The following is a 17511-nucleotide window of genomic DNA, read 5'->3' on the forward strand; positions in this document are numbered from 1 at the left end:
CCTTGAAAATAAAAAGGGTCAAACCACGTTTGGCGCAAATCCGTTTTGAACATCTCGGATCGAGAGTAAAATCAGCCATCGCGGTGTATGAATAAATTTACATTATCCGACAGCACAAGGCCTACTCGCAATCAGCACGAGTTTATTAGCACTTGACAGCCCGCTACGGGTTTATAAGAGCATGGTGGCGGGGGGGAAAAAGAGCCCCGGCGGTGGCTGTCCGGGGAAAGCCAGCTAAAGTGTCCCGGAGCCGTTAACGTTGGTTTCGAATCATAATTTGTTGATTTAAACAAAAATGAAGACTGCGCCCGTGTGGCGCCCGGGTTACTTTTAAACATCTCGATGGAAGAAGATCGTTAGAAAGTTAAGCAACCTGGCGAAGGGCAAACACAACTCACTCGTAGTTCCTGAAGATCTCGTTGGTCACTCTACAGTAGAAAACTTCTTCGTCCGGCTTCAGGTCGGCCGGAGGTTTTTGTCTGACGAACGGCTTACGATGGAGCAGCGGCATCCCCTCCTCGGACAGGCAGCGCTGTCAGAGAGCGAGAGTGGGGGAAGAGAAAAAAAAAGGAGGGAAAACAAAAATAAAAGCAGTCAGAGAGAGAGAGATCAAAAAAATACACACACACACACAAAATAAAACCAGCGCCCGAAGCTGGAGCCGCCGAGCGGCCACCCCGTAAACCCGCAAGAAAAAAACTTCACCATCAAACTTAATCCTCGCCGCCGTCCGATCTGGTTTCGTATCGCGAGAAAAAACCCCCCACAATAACCGTTACCGCGGACACGCAGCCCTCCCGGCACACGAGTGAAGCGAGGCCGACAATGTGCTCGGCAGCGGGTGGCCTCCAGTCCCCACTCGATCCCTGTTTGTCGTCTTCCTTCCCCCCCCCTCCTCCCTTGCCGCCGCCGCCGTCGTCGTCGTCCCAAACGCGGAACAAGTCGCCAAAGTCGCGGGAGGAGGTCAATCCGCTTTACCTGGTGTATAGAAAGCGGTGGCTGATGTTTGTGGGCTGCTCTTCCCCCTGAGTTTATAAAGTGTGTTGCGGTGGGAGCCCCCCCCCTCTCTCTCTCTCTCCCGGCCCCGCTCGGTCCCTGTATAAAGCCCGCTGTACCGGCTCACTGAGTCCTCCTTTTTCTCTCTCTTCCTCGTCCCTCAAGGCCGGCCGCCCGCCCGCGCACAACGTCATAAAAGACCGAACCCACACCCCAACACCTCTCCGCTTATTGGCTCACGACAAATGGTTTAACTCAACACAGGAAGAAGTGGAGCGGCGCGCGCTGCCGCCTGCTCTCGGTCTCGTGCTGTGACGCCGCGTGTGCCTTTTCTAAAATCACCCCTCACAAGCCGCTGGGTCGGTCCCAGTGTCATCAACCAAAAGAAAAATCGAACAAAAGTGCCTCCCTCCCTCCCCCCCCTTTTCTTTCTCAGAGGGGCACAACTAATAAACACCCAAATCATACAAAAGACAAAGGAAACTTATCAAACTGAATAATAATATTATTGCCCGTGTGGACTATGCTCTCCTGTCCCTACGGTGCCCACAGGAGGTCTCAAGCGTATCAGCGGACGCCGCGTGCTCCTTCTCCAGGGCCGCCTGGGGGCGCAGGCAAAGCCGCGGGAGAGAGGCAGGCAGCCAGAGCGACCACCCCACGGGCCGCGTTACGCCGCTTGTGTGACTGACCAGTGTCGTGGTGGAGCACGCGCAGTCAAGGAGCCTGCGGGACTTGCTCCCTGCCGCTGCTCATTTTGTGGTCCCATGTTGGTCTTTGTATTATGGAATTTGAGCTGTTTCCAGTTAGTGCTTTTCTACTGTGACAAATCCCATTAAAGTTTCAAGTTTTAATCGTACTTTTCCATTCCGCTGTCAGTATGGGGAGAATGAGTGCTGCTGTTGTGGAGTGATTTCCTGCCCACACCAATGTGGAGTTGTGGCTTATGCTCAACCCACAAATCCACTGGAAAAGATTTGAAACCCAAATGTTTATCGGATAATCAATAACTTATGCTGTTATCAAATACCAACAATATTGTATTGGTGATACTGTTCTGGTCCTAATATAAATCACTGTATGCTCAGAGAAGTGACCAAGCCATAGCTCAGTGGCACTTTCGCCTTTGAGTCAGAAGGTTGTGGGTTCAAGTCCCACTCCAGAGACTTGAGCACAAGGTCTAGGCTGAGACTTCAACACTCCACTGTTGGGGCTGCCGTTTTGCGGATGAGACGTTAAACTGAGGCCTGTCTGCTATCTCAGATGTACGTAAAAGATCCCATGGCACTATTCGAAGAAGAACAATGGAATTCTCTCCGGTGTCCTGGCCAATATTTATCCCTCAGCCAACGTCAACAGATGATCAGGTCATTATCTCATTGCTGTTTGTGGGATTTTGCTGTGTGCAAATTGGCTGCTGCGTTTCCTACACTGCGACAGTGGCGACCCTTCAAAAGGCTGTAAAGGACTTTGGGACGTCCTGAGGTTGTGAAAGGCGCTATATAAATGCAAGTCTTTCTTGCTTTCAATAGCACCCTTGGACACTATTGCCTTTCATAATAGCACCCTTGGCCGATTGTGATCGCAGAACAATCTAATTCAACATAATCTGGGATTCAGCCACACTACACTGTGTATTTGTATGGTTTTTAAAAGGTCAACCTCAAAACAATGCATACATTACCTTGCTCCTCCATACCTTTGTGGACTCCAGCCATATGCCTTAGTTGGGATTGTAGCTTCTATTTTAATGTTCTACAAACCTTCTGCTGCTTTAACACCAACCCATTTCTCTCTCCCTGCTTCCTCTGCTCCTTTATAGGCTTTCTATTCCTTCAGCCATTATACCCTCCCCTCTGGAACTTCTTCCTTCAGCAGCTCTGCCTTATCGGAATGATAATTGAATCATAGAATCGAACAGCACAAAAGGCCATTCGGCCCATCTTGGCTGTGCCAGCTCTTTGAAAGAGCTATCCAATTAGTCCCACGCTCCTGCTGTTTCCCCATAGCCACGCTCCTGCTATTTCCCCATAGCCACGCTCCTGCTATTTCCCCATAGCCACGCTCCTGCTATTTCCCCATAGCCCTGCAATTTTCTCCCCTTCAAGTACTTATCCAATTCCCGTTTGAAAGTTACTGTTGAATTTGCTTCCACTACCCTTTCAGGCAGTACATTCCAGATCATAACAACTCGCTGCGTAAAAAAATGTCTCCTCATCTCACCTCTGGCTCTTTTGCCAATTACTTTAAATCTGTGTCCTCTGATTACTGACCCTTCTGCCACTGGAAACAGTTTCTCCTTATCTACTCTATCAAAACCATTCATGATTTTGAACGCTTTAATTAAATCTCCCCTTAACTTTCTCTGTTCTAAGGAGAACAATCTAGCTTCTCTAGTCTCTCAGCGTAACCAAAGTCCCTCATCCCTGGTATCATTCTAGTAATTTTCCTCTGCACCCACTCCAAGGCCTTGACATCCTTCCTAAAGTGTGGTGCCGAAAATTGGACACAATACTCCAGCTGAGGCCTAACCAGTGATTTATAAAGGTTTAGCATAACTTACTTGCTTTTGTACTCTGGCTTAAATTGTTAAATTATGAGGACAGGATGCATAAATATGCCTTGAGTTTAGAAAGTTGAGGGGTGATCTAATCGAGGTGTTTAATATGATAAAGGGATTTGATTGTGTTTGTTGGGATTGTAGCTTCTGTTTTAATGTTCTATAAACATCAAAAGTGTATTAAGCTGACAGTGTAATAAGGTGAGAAACAGGGAATTTCCTCATTCTAATGCTTTCACTTGAACATTGAAGCAAACAAAAAGCATTAAATCATCACTTGTGTTTTATTGACAGAAAATATAAATAAAATATAATTACCAACACCAGTGAGACACAGAGTGAAGGGGAGACAGAGAGGGACAGAGTGACTGTCTTTCCTCATCCTAATTTGAGTTCTTTTTAATTTTTAAATTGAATTTTGAAAGCAGATAGCCTCAATCATGTGATTAATGCTTATATTTTGTTGATATTAATTAGAATGTTTACATTTTCTAACTAACGGCATCAGACACAGTAAGAAACAAACAGTCTTATCTTAATTGAGTTACTTTTAAAAATTAAAATAACTAAGTTGAATTTTGAAAGCAACCAGAAAAGCTGTAATTATCAACATTATTTTGTTGATAGTATAGTAATTAGAATGTTTAACATTTTCTTACAGATGTGAGAAAGACAGCGAGACAGACAGGCAGACAGAGAGAAACACATTCAAGAACCAATCACAAAATACTAAATTCACTGTTTACAGAGATCCCTTAAAAAGTCACAAACCAGTGCTGCCAGACACAGGAACCCCTCACACCAGTGCTGTTAGCCTCACTTCAGTACTATCAAACTACAGTTCTCAACCCCAGTTCTGTCAAACTCCAGGACCATTTTCAAATGCTACCAGAAAATCAAAACTGTCTCTGTTGCTACCAAGGCAATGGACTATCTCCAAGAGCAGCTAAACTAAATTCCCCCATCCCAGTGCTACAAAATACCAGATATCTAACTCTGGCTGATGCATTTTCATACCCCTTTGCTGTGTATTCTCATCTTTAAAAATGGCAAGAGATAAACATATAATATTTAGGTAAAGGGATATATGCCTATCTTTATATATAGATAGATATAAAATATATATATATAAATAAAGGACTTTCAGTTATAATTTTTACAAAATAATGGACAGAGTTGTGGAAGTCAACCCCCAATGCACTAGTAAAATCGCAGAATATTATTTAATACAAATAGAATTTGACTTATTCTGTCACTGTAAATCAGTGGCACTGATATGATTCCCTACATGACATAAACACTCTTATTACTATAAAACAGTGCATCCTCTGACTCACCATGAGCAACGACACTGGAGATCTACTAGTATCTCAACAAAAATCTTGCATAGGGCTCGTATTCCAACATTTCTTATGGGAATTTTGTTAAAATGTCAACACTTAACCAATTACATTTCCTGGTAAGCCTACTAGTTTGCTCGCCAATAGGATTTCTAATATTAATGTGATCAGCGACCTGTAACAGGTCTCTGGCACTGCCTGCTGTCAAGCCTGTTCATTATATTTTCAGTTTAAATAACAGCACCGTCCCCAAGTTGTCAGATCTGCTCTCTCTCTCTCTGCCTCAAATCTTCGAATTGCCATTCAACCTACTTTGTTCATTCTCTCTGAAGTACCACCACTCCTTCACCCTGCCTTAACTTTGTTTAAAAGAAATCACCAGCTATTTAAATGTCTTCCTCTCAGTGCCTATCCGCTGTGTCACCATTACGGCCTACTCGCCTACATTTCACAATTAATAATCTCCTATTCTTCCCAAAAGCCATTCCCACTGTCTACTCCCACTGCTTCCATTTCCCCTGATCTGCCGCCCAACAGAATTACACAGAAATTACGACACAGAAACAGGCCTTTTGACCCAACCAGTCTGTAATGGTGTTTATCCTCCACATAAGCAGTAGTCCCAATCCTATGTGCCCTTCCTGTTGCCGTATACCTTTATTTTATTTTCCTTCAACCACCTATCTAACCTATTCTTAAGTGTTATCATGGTCTCTGTTTCAATTATTATCTCTGGTAGTACATTCCACAATCTCATAACCCTCTGTAAAAAAAAGTTTCTCCTGCTCTCTGTCCGAAATCTTACATTTAATCTTATATCTATGTCCCCTTGTTCCAGATGCCTCATTCTAGAAATAGTCTGTTTCTATCTTTCTCTTCTGTCCTTTCATAATTTTAAACACCTTCATCAAATCACCCGTATTCTCTTCCATTCTAATGAAAACAGTCCAAATTTTTTAAGTCTTTCTTCATATTTGTATTTCCTCATACCCAGGCAGCCTAGTGAATGTGCGCTGTGTGCTCTCTATTGCCTCAACATCCTCCTATAGTGTGGAGACCAAAACTGCACAAAGTACTCCAATTGTGGTCTTACTAACATTTTATATAGATTCACCATTCAGTTCCCACTCTTCCGCTGCTGAGCCGAGCCCCATGGCTTGCTCCCTTCTTCATTGCCTGCTGAATTTTCATCTGCTTCAGGGTCTCATCCTTCTGTCCTACCAACTACTGAAAATGCTATACGTTATGTTCAGGCCTCCTGCCTTAGGCCTTGGCCCGATGCAAAACTGAACATCCCTATCCTTACTTCTTCCCTACCCTTAAGGGGAACGGATAGGGTGGATAGAAAGAAACTATTTCCGCTGGTTGGGGATTCTAGGAGTAGGGGGCACAGTCTAAAAATTAGAGCCAGACCTTTCAGGAGCGAGATTAGAAAACATTTCTACACACAAAGGGTTGTAGAAGTTTGGAACTCTCTTCCACAAACGGCAATTGATACCAGCTCAATTGCTAAATTTAAATGTGAGATAGATAGCTTTTTGGCAACCAAAGGTATTAAGGGATATGGGCCAAAGGCAGGTATATGGAGTTAGATCACAGATCAGCCATGATCTTATCAAATGGCGGAGCAGGCACGAGGGGCTGAATGGCCTACTCCTGTTCCTATATTCCTATCCTCCAACTTACTGCGAGCAATACCATTGAAAATCTGTATGTCACCTAGGAGAAATATGCTGGAAAATAACATAACTGCAATTTTAACAGTAAGTGTAATATGCACAGTACCCAGGTCCTGACATTAAGGGCAGTTGCTGTATGATTTGCTCATCTGGAGTGCACGAAGCACTAGCAGGATATTTTTAACGCTTCCCAGTATTCTACATATCTCCTTTCCTTATGTATACATACACATGTAGCCCACTCATGTTGAATAGCTCCTATCTTCCCCAGAACTGGTGCCAATGCCCCATAAAAAGAAACTCTCTTCCAGACGCCATCTCTTTAGCCATGTGTCGAGATCCTTAATCTTCCTATCCTTCCCTATTCTAGCACAGGGCTGTGGGATTACTACCCTAGAAGTCCTGCTCCTAAGGCTGTTTCCTAATCTCCTTTAGCAGGTGTTGAGGTATTCCTTTCTTGTATTGTTGGTTCACAAGTAGACCATGATGACTTGACTGCTCTCGCTCCCTTTCCATAATCTTTTCCAGTCATTCCAAAATGTCCCTTACCCTAGCATCTGAGAAACAACAAAGAACCTTTGACTCTTAGTCTGGATTGTAAAAGATAGTGTCCATCCCTCTTAATTATTGAGTCTCCTATTATTACGCATGGTCAATGTGATTGCCTGGACTGGTTTTGATCGCCTGAGGAGATTGGAGAGGAACTCTCCAGATTTCTTTTCCCGCTTATTGGCCCTGGGTTTTTTTTCTCTTTTTTGCCTCTCCTAGGAAATTATATGGCTGCTGGGGTGTAGGAAGTGTTCAGACATGATGCTCCAGGCATCATGGGTGTGGGGAAGGCTTGATGGACCAGCTGGTCTTTTCCTGCCCATCATTTTCATTTGTTTGTATCACTGCAATCCTAACTGAATTGCTAATCTCTCCCCCCGGAGCCATCTCATATTTCTTGGTCCTATAGTAATCCATTTGATGGTCCTGCCCAGAGTCATGATTCTATCCCACAGGAAGCCAGTACTTTAAACTTGTTGGAGATGATAATTTGCTCTGGGCATTCCTGGTCTCGCTCATCCCACCTTTTTCTTTATTCGTTCATGGGATTTGGGCGTCACTGGCAGGGCCAGCATTTATTGCCCATCCCTAATTGCCCTTGAGAAGGTGGTGGTGAGCCGCCTTCTTGAACAACTGAGTGGCTTACTAGGCCATTTCAGAGGGCAATTAAGAATTGACCACATTGCTGTGGGTCTGGAGTCACATATAGGCCAGACTGGGTAAGGACAGCAGGTTTCCTTCCCTAAAGGACACTAGTGAACCAGATGGGTTCTTCTGATCTGTGGATAGTCAACATTTCTTCCTCTACCACAGATAGCTCTCTAGATATTCTTGATTAGCCTTCAGGGCACTAAGAATATGAATTAGTGAAACCATCATTGTAGAAGTTTTCAACATCTAGATGCAAGAAAAATGTAATCTCTTATTTTGTATGTGTGGTGAGACACAATAGCTAATAAATAAAGAAACTCATCAATACCCACATTTCTGATGAGTTAAGCTCTGTAGTACATAGTTACTGGACAGCAGCGTATGGTAGTGTAATCATTATGTTACTGGACTAATAATCCAGAGGCCTGAACTAATAATCAAGAGAACGCGAGTTCAAATCCCACCATGTTTGAGAATTTGAATTCAGTTTAAATCTGGAAATAAAAAGCTGGTACCATGAAGCTGTTAGATTGTCACAAAAAACCCAACTCGTTCACCAATATCCTTTATGAAGGAAACCTGCTGTCCTTACCCAGTCTGGCATATATGTTACTCCAATCCCACACCAACGTGGTCGACTCTTAACTAGCAAGTCACTCAGTTGTACAGGGCAACTAGGGATGGGCAATAAATGCCGGCCTTGCCAGCGATGCTGTAGAAATGCATTTTTTATGTTTATTTGCAAGGATGGTGCATTCTCCATCAGGTTTGGTCTGAGCTCCCCTTATGGCCAGTGGCTATGGACAATTTTCACTCTTCTTCTCCTGAAGGTGCTGAACTTTGCTGGGGTACAGTTGCACAGGTACTAGCATCGCTCCAGTACCTTGCCCACGTGGCTATTCTTCATATGCGAGTCTAGAAAGCAAATTTAGTACAGATCAGAAGGTCGTATGTATAAGTTCCGGTCTGTGCTAATTATCTGCTATCGACATGGGCATAAATTGAGCCGGAGGGAGGTAGGTAGAAGACGAGGGGGTAGGGGAACAATAAAAAGCAGCAAGAGATCCAGCTCCTGACTGCTATCCCATGATCCTGTCTGGAAAGTAAATGTACATGGATACAAGAGAAATGCATTGCACAGGCGTGACATGGAGGCAGGATCGAGCTCAGCTGTAATGCCCTCCACATTAGGAATAATTTGCTGGTCTTTTACTAACTAGGCTCATAAATGAAGAATTGACATATGGACAAAATACTGGAAGGCCACCTCCACCAGCAGAGCTGCATCCCAGCAACAGTCTGCACTTTGAGAAGGGGATGGGAGATAATTGGAAAAATAACAAATCAACAAAAATGTTGCCCTGAATGGGGTCAAAGATTGTTTTTGCTCCTGAATTGAGAATTTTATGCCATGGTGGACTTCAATCAAGAATAAAACTGGACCAGTTTGGGATGCTGGAAATGTGGGGAGGTTTAAGATTCATCATGAAAACCAAAGGACTGCGGGACTTTTGATTTTCTTCCCCGTCTCCAACTTATCTGGAATACTCTATGGAAATTAGTAAAACCCACGCTCTTTTGCGGGGAAAATTTGTGCAGTATGTGTATTATGACTGGCTGACCGATTGTGAACTCCTTCATTGCCATAATCCCACAAAATATAATAAAAGGATTACAATACTTTTATTTGCATACAAATCCCTGGATTAAAATTAGGAATCGTATCTATTTAAAATTTTGCATATCGATGTATTTGAAAATACAATTGGCAACTACTGTATACAGCATTAGGTGCAGAAAAATACCCAATGTTTTGTTGTGGAATAAAAAAACATCCTGAGGAATTAAAAGATGAAAAATGTTTCACCCAGAGATTGTAGTGAAACTTTTTAGATGTGTACAATTAAAATGCATGTACGTTTCTTCCCAGAAAGGCATAAGTTAAACCTAAATTCTAGATTCGGATCCAAACGTAGCAAATCATTTTAATCCTGATAGACAGCAAATCGCATCTCGGAATAGGATGGTGATTCATAATTACACAAGTAAATCATAAAAGCAAGAGGGATTATTACGGAGCACAAGCAATTATTAGTTTATGCCAAATAAATACCGTGGGTATTTTTGCTCAATACCATAGATTACTTCTAAGCAAGTTGATAATCAGTAACTTACATTCTCTACAGTGTAAAGCCATTTTAGAAAGTTACCCCAGAGAGGAACCAATAGGAAATTCATGACGTGTCTTTATATGTAATCTGATTCCTTTGAATAAGAGTGAAACTATATTTCATGACAAAAACTAAGCTGATGTCTGATAAGAGCATACCAGGGTGCAGAGCTTCCGTGTTTGTTACTATGATTGACACAAGAGCCCAGAAAGGCAGACCAAAAAAAAAATTATGTTGTTGGTCTGCATAATAGCCCTTTAAGATTTCCCAAAACTGCGACAAAGGAAAATAGCAATGTTTAGCATACTACTAAAACTGGAGGAGACCTTTGAAACAGTCATGTTTGAACAGTTTTATGATTGTTGGCTACTGTAGCTTCGGAGCTCCATTGGAATATAATACATCCATAAAAATACAGAAAAAAATAATAGAGGCAACATATTTATAAAACTGACAGGAAAAAGATAAATATACTTTTAATAAATTCAAATTCAACTTGTAATGTTTCTCATGCTTTGTGCATGTTCCTTGTTTTATTCTCAGTGTATCAGTCCGTCAGTTACTTGCAGCTTTTTGTGGATAAGGCACGTGGTTCCAAAGCTGGATGTTTCAGAGGTATTGAAGTAAAGCTAACTAGTTGTTATTTTAAGATGTGTTACTGTCATCTTTAGAAATGTCCTGTGTTTACAGCACCTCATAAAGATGGAGTTGTTTCAATGCATCCATATCAGTATCTTTCCCCAAGTAAACATTATAATCTAGTGGCAATTCCTGAACCCACTGGTTGAGCTTTATGCCAGTCTGTGGGAAAGAGAACACAAATTATGTAATAATGATACAGCATGAGATTTCTACACACATTTGACACATTGTAAAGGGCAGGTCATGACTAACGAACCTATTTGAATTTTTTGAGGAAGTATAGTAGACAGGGGAATGTCTATGAATGTAGTTTATGTGGACTTCCAGAAGGCATTCAATAAGGTTTGAGACTGCTAGCTAAAATTAAAGCTAATGGAATTGAAGGAAAATTATTGACCTGGTTAGGAGATTGGTTAGGTGGTAGAAGACAGAGAGTAGGGATAATGGGTATGTACTCGAATTGGAAGGAAGTGACTAGTGGTGTCCCACAAGGATCTGTGCTGGGGCCTCAACTATTCACTATATTTATTATTAGATAACACAATAGAGAACCATATATCCAAGTTTGCCGATGACACAAAGATTGGTGGCATAGTAAGTAGTGTAGACGGGAGAATAAAATTATAGAGAGACATTGATAGATTAAGTGAGTGGGCAAATCTGTGGCAGATGGATTTCAACTCAGGTAAGTGTGAGGTCATCCATTTTGGACCATAAAAAGATAGATCCGAGTATTTTTTAACTGGTGAAAAGCTAGAAGCCGTGGAGGTCCAAAGAGATTTAAGGGTCCATGTACACAGATCACTAAAATATAGTAGTCAGGTACAAAAAAAGAATCAAAAAGGCTAATGAAATGTTAGCCTTTAAAACTCGAGGACTAGATTATAAAGGGGAGGAAGTTTTGCTGCAGCTATACAAAGCCCGGGTTAGTCCATATCTGGAGTATTATGTACAGTTCTGGGCACCGCACCTTAGAAAGGATGTATTGGCCTTGGAAAGAGTGCAGAGCAGATTCACCAGAATCATAGAAAGGTTACAGCACAGAAGGAGGACATTCGGCCCATCGAGTCTGCACCGGCTCTATGCAAGAGCAATCTAGCTAGTCCCACTCCCCCGCCCTTTCCCTGTAGCCCTGCAAATTTTTTACTTTCAGGTACTTATCCAGTTTCCTTTTGAAGGCCATGATTGAATCTGCCTCCACCACCCCCTCGGGCAGTGCATTCCAGATCCTAACCACTCGCTGTGTAAAAAAGTTTTTCCTCATGTCACCTTTGGTTCTTTTGCCAATCACCTTAAATCTATGTCCTCTGGTTCTTGACCCTTCCATCAATGGGAACAGTTTCTCTCTATCTACTCTGTCTGGACCCTTCATGACTTTGACTATGTCTATCAAATCTCCCCGCAACCGTCTCTGTTCCAAGGAGAACAATTCCAGCTTCCTCAGTCTATCCACATAGAAGGGCAAGGCTGGTAGAAGTAGGGAACCTTGGATGACTCGGGAGACTCGGGAGATTGAGGCACTAGTCAAAAATAAGAAGGAGGCATATGACATGCATAGGCAGCTGGGATCAAGTGGATCCCTTGAAGAGTATAGAGATTGCCGGAGTAGAGTTAAGAGAGAAATCAGGAGGGCAAAAAGGGGATATGAGATTGCTTTGGCAGATCAGGCAAAGGTGAATCCAAAGAGCTTCTACAAATACATAAAGGGCAAAAGGGTAACTAGGGAGAGAGTAGGGCCTCTTAAGGATCAACAAGGTCATCTATGTGCGGAACCACAAGAAATGGGTGAGATCCTGAATGAATATTTCACATCGGTATTTACGGTTGAGAAAGGCATGGATGTTAGGGAACTTGGGGAAATAAATAGTGATGTCTTGAGGAGTGTACATATTACAGAGAGGGAGGTGCTGGAAGTCTTAACGCGCATCAAGGTAGATAAATCTCCGGGACCTGATGAAATGTATCCCAGGACGTTATGGGAGGTTAGGGAGGAAATTGCGGGTCCCCTAGCAGAGATATTTGAATCATCCACCGCTACAGGTGAGGTGCCTGAAGATTGGAGGGTAGCAAATGTTGTGCCTTTGTTTAAGAAGGGCGGCAGGGAAAAGCCTGGGAACTACAGACCAGTGAGCCTGACATCTGTAGTGGGTAAGTTGTTAGAGGGTATTCTGAGGGACAGGATCTACAGGCATTTGGAGAGGCAGGGACTAATTAGGAACAGTCAGCATGGTTTTGTGAGAGGAAAATCATGTCTCACGAATTTGATTGAGTTTTTTGAAGGGGTAACCAAGAAGATAGATGAGGGCTGTGCAGTAGACGTGGTCTACGTGGACTTCAGCAAAGCATTTGACAAGGTACCGCATGGTAGGTTGTTACATAAGGTTAAATCTCATGGGATCCAAGGTGAGGTAGCCAATTGGATACAAAATTGGCTTGACGACAGAAGACAGAGGGTGGTTGTCGAGGGTTGTTTTTCAAACTGGATGCCTGTGTCCAGCGGTGTGCCTCAGGGATCGGTGCTGGGTCCGCTGTTATTTGTTATTTATATTAATGATTTGGATGAGAATTTAGGAGGCATGGTTAGTAAGTTTGCAGATGACACCAAGATTGGTGGCATTGTGGACAGTGAAGAAGGTTATCTAGGATTGCAACGGGATCTTGATAAATTGGGCCAGTGGGCCGATGAATGGCAGATGGAGTTTAATTTAGATAAATGTGAGGTGATGCATTTTGGTAGATCGAATCGGGCCAGGACCTACTCCGTTAATGGTAGGGCGTTGGGGAGAGTTATCGAACAAAGAGATCTAGGAGTACAGATTCATAGCTCCTTGAAAGTGGAGTCACAGGTGGATAGGGTGGTGAAGAAGGCATTCAGCATGCTTGGTTTCATTGGTCAGAACATTGAATGCAGGAGTTGGGATGTCTTGTTGAAGTTGTACAGGGCATTGGTGAGGCCACACTTGGGAGTACTGTGTACAGTTCTGGTCACCCTATTATAGAAAGGATATTATTAAACTAGAAAGAGTGCAGAAAAGATTTACTAGGATGCTACCGGGACTTGATGGTTTGACTTACAGGGAGAGGTTAGACAGACTGGGACTTTATTCCCTGGAGAGTAGGAGGTTAAGGGGTGATCTTATAGAAGTCTATAAAATAATGAGGGGCATAGATAAGGTCGATAGTCAAAATCTTTTCCCAAAGGTAGGGGAGTCTATAACGAGGGGGCACAGATTTAAGGTGAGAGGGGAGAGATACAAAAGGATCCAGAGGGGCAATTTTTTCACTCAAAGGGTGGTGAGTGTCTGGAACGAGCTGCCAGAGGCAGTAGTAGAGGCGGGTACAATTTTGTCTTTTAAAAAGCATTTGGACAGTTACATGGGGAAGATGGGTATCGAGGGATATGGGCCAAGTGCAGGCAATTGGGACTAGCTTAGTGGTATAAACTGGGCGACATGGACATGTTGGGCCGAAGGGCCTGTTTCCATGTTGTAACTTCTATGATTCTATGATTCTATAACTAAAGTCCCTCATCCCTGGAATCATTCCAGTAAATCTCTATTGCACCCTCTCTAAGGCCTTCACATCTTTCATGAAGTGCGGTGCCCAGAACTGGACACAATACTCCAGTTGTGGCCGAACCAGTGTTTTATAAAGGTTCATCATGACTCCCTTACTTTTGTACTATATGTCCCTATTTATAAAGCCCAGGATCCCGTATGCTTTTTTAACTGCTTTCTCAACCTTCAATGATTTATGCACATATACCCCCAGATCTCTCTGTTCCTGCACCTGTCTTAGAGTTGTGCACTGTAGTTTGTATTGTCTCTCCTTGTTCTTCCTACCAAAATGTATCACTTCGCATTTTTCTGTGCTAAATTTCAATTGCCACGTGTCCGCCCATGCCACCAGCCTGTCTGTGTCCTCTTGAAGTCTATCACTTTCCTCCTCACTGTTTACTACACTTCCAAGTTTTGTGTCATCTGCAAATTTTGAAATTGTGCCCTGTACACCCAAGTCCAAGTCATTAATATATATCAAGAAAAGCAGTGGTCCCAGCACCGACCTCTGGGGAACAACCACTGTACACGTCCCTCCAATCCGAAAAACAACCGTTCACCACTACTCTCTGTTTCTTGTCCCTTAGCCAATTCTGTATCCATGTTGCTACTGCCCCCTTTATTCCATGGGCCGCAATCTTGATGATAAGCCTACCGTGCGGCACTTTATCAAACGCCTTTTGAAAGTCCATATACACCACATCAATTGCATTGCTCTCATCTACCCTCTCTGTTACCTCATCAAAAAGCTCTATCAGGTTAGTTAAACATGATTTGCCTTTCACAAATCTGTGCTGGCTTCGCCTAATCAATCCACCCTCGTCCAAATGACTTAATTTTGTCCCGGATTATCGTTTCTAAAAGTTTCCCCACCACTGGGGTTAAACTGACTGGCCTATAGTTGCTGGGTTTGTCCTTACACCCTTTTTTGAACAAGGATGTAACATTTGCAATTCTCCAGTCCTCTGGCACCACCCCCGTATCTACGGATGTTTGGAAGATTATGGCCAGTACCTCCACAATTTCCACCCTTACTTCCCTCAGCAACCTAGGACGCATCCCATCCGGACCGGGTGACTTATCTACTTTAAGTTCAGCTAGCCTTTTCTTTATCAATTTTTAGCCCATCCAGTATCTCAACTATATCTTCCTTTACTGAGACTCTGGCAGCATCTTCTTCCTTGGTAAAGACAGATGCAAAGTACCTCGGCCAGTTACCAGGGTTCCAAGCTCTAGATTATGAGGAGAGATTACATAAACTAGGCTTGTATTCCCTGGAATATAGAAGGTTAAGGGGTGATTTGATTGAGGATTTTAGGATTTTGAAATGAATTGATAGGGTAGATAGAGAGAAACTTTTTCCATTGGTGGGGGAGTCTAGGACAAGGGGACAGAACCTCAAAATCAGGGCCAGCCCATTCAGGAGAGAAGTTAGGAAACACTTCTTCACTCAAAGGGTGGTAGAAGTGTGGAACTCTCACCCACAAAAAGCAGTAGATGCTAGCTCAATTAATAATTTTAAATCTGAGATCGATAGATTTTTGCTAGCAAAGGGTATTAAGGAAAATGGAGCCAAAACGGGTGGATGGAGTTAGGATACAGATCAGCCATGATCTCATTGAATGGCGGAACAGTCTCGAGGGGGTGAATGGCCCACTTTTGTTCTTATGTTCCTATCAGTTTGCATCATATATAGGGGTCTTACATTGAGATATTCAGCACTAATTTCACTCCAGTGAGAAATACTATAACTACCATATAAATTGTATTGATTACATGTCCTTGTATTTCCAAATGCAGTCAGTAAAATGAGATTCCAACCGTACAAGTTAATTATGTACACAGCTGTGAAGACCTAGTTGCACAATGCTGTCCATGCACATAAAACGTACACTTTATTTGGCACTTTAAAAAAGTTGTCCTGCAAATGCCAAAATCTAGTTGATAGCTGCTGAATTGCAGTTAGTATTAATCATGCTATTAAGAATTTTTGTTCTCCTCTTCAGTTTTCCCATATAATGCACTTGTTCTGGCAGAGGGGAAGGGCAGACAGCCTGTTCTTAGGCTCTGCTGTTGCTGCTCTGAAGCAATTACAAAGGGATGCATAAGAGCAGCCTGGACCAACTTAGCTGCCAATTTTTTTTCTCCTCTCTGACATGCTAATCTCTTTAAAGGTTGGAGGATTGAAAATTCAATGATTACTTGCATATCAAAATAATTGACATCTTAGTCAATTAATAGGCTACTTTGTTATTGCAGACTGATAACAGGTAACCGATGTTTTGCTGGCTAGTATCTTGTCCTTGTCTGTCCTGGAACAGTGCCAGCATGAGGAGCTACAGTTGTACATTGAACAGTAGGAGAGGAGCAATCATTAAAATACAGGAAGGATTTTTTGGTCTCCCTACTCTACCTGATCTTGGAAGGATCAGCAAAGCTGGTCAAGACAGTTTATTAAAGTCAAAATCTCCAAAATGGTAATATTTTTAAAACATTAATATATTAAGAACTCATCTGTTATGCTGGAAAGGTTCAAATTATTTAGGCTCAAATTGTGCTACTTTAATTTGGCACACTACTTGTTCCAGCTTACACACAAAATAACAACTTTCATTTGTACAATCCCTTCACTGTAGAAAAATGTCCCAGGGTGCTTCACAGAGGCACAATCAGGCAAAAATTGATGCCAAGCCGAAGAAGGAAATATTTTACTGGGTGACCAAAAGCATGGTCAGAGGTGGGTTTTAAGGAGGGTATTAAAAGGAGGAGAGGAAAGTGGAGAGGTTTAGGGAGGGAATTCCACAGCATGGAGCTTAAACGGCTGCTAATAAAAAGGCGAATGACGGGCAGGTGAACAAGAAGTCAGTCAGAAGAACAGAGTTTGGAGGAGGTGGGGTGTGTTGGGGCTGGAGGAGGTTATAGCGATAGGGAGGGATGAGGCTTTAAGGGATTTAAACACATTGGCATTGGGGGACGGGGAGTCAACGTAGGTCAGCAATGACATAGATGACAGGTGAGCGGGACGGTGCGGGCCTTCCAAATCATGGCTTACGGTACTATTTTACAATTCCACTCAAGTGTAGCTGAAATTAATTTTTCAGTAGATAGGATCTCTTAACTTATTTTCGTATATTTGTTGGCTGAAGAGTTACACAGAAAAGATTAATTATTTTCTCTTTCAGACGCTCATCATCCTACTGTGCATTTTCAGGCTTTTTTTTTGTTGCAAATTTCCAGCATTTCTGGTTATTGTTTTTATCTCTACTGAATGACTATTGGCTTCTGAATTTCTTGCATTGATTATACAGTCCTTCCTAGTTGTTGAAAACAGGTGAGTTTTTTCTAGTGCACAACTGTTGTACTACATGG

The 17511-nt window shown here is 42.6% G+C and overlaps 2 protein-coding genes across 3 annotated transcripts in view; both read right to left on the reverse strand.

Annotated features, from left to right (window-relative positions):
* baz1a (bromodomain adjacent to zinc finger domain, 1A) overlaps positions 1–1185 on the reverse strand; it is a 61678-nt gene extending 60493 nt beyond the window's left edge. The window contains exons 1-2 of one of the 2 annotated variants that reach the window (XM_067991445.1): positions 1116–1185; positions 399–532 (exon numbers count right to left, since the gene is read on the reverse strand). In XM_067991445.1, the coding sequence (XP_067847546.1) occupies positions 399–511 (113 nt within the window). In that variant the 5' untranslated portion in view covers positions 512–532; positions 1116–1185. The other variant, XM_067991446.1, reaches the window with a different exon arrangement.
* Positions 1186–9458: 8273 nt separating this feature from the next.
* Positions 9459–17511, reverse strand: part of zgc:109986 (uncharacterized protein LOC553566 homolog) — a 30139-nt gene continuing 22086 nt past the window's right edge. The window contains exon 8 of the mRNA XM_067991451.1: positions 9459–10744. Coding sequence (XP_067847552.1) covers positions 10628–10744 — 117 coding nt within the window. The 3' untranslated portion in view covers positions 9459–10627. The remainder of the gene's footprint in view (positions 10745–17511) is intronic.

Source organism: Heptranchias perlo, chromosome 10, assembly GCF_035084215.1.
Source record: "Heptranchias perlo isolate sHepPer1 chromosome 10, sHepPer1.hap1, whole genome shotgun sequence".
NCBI classification, from domain to species: Eukaryota; Metazoa; Chordata; class Chondrichthyes; order Hexanchiformes; family Hexanchidae; genus Heptranchias; species Heptranchias perlo.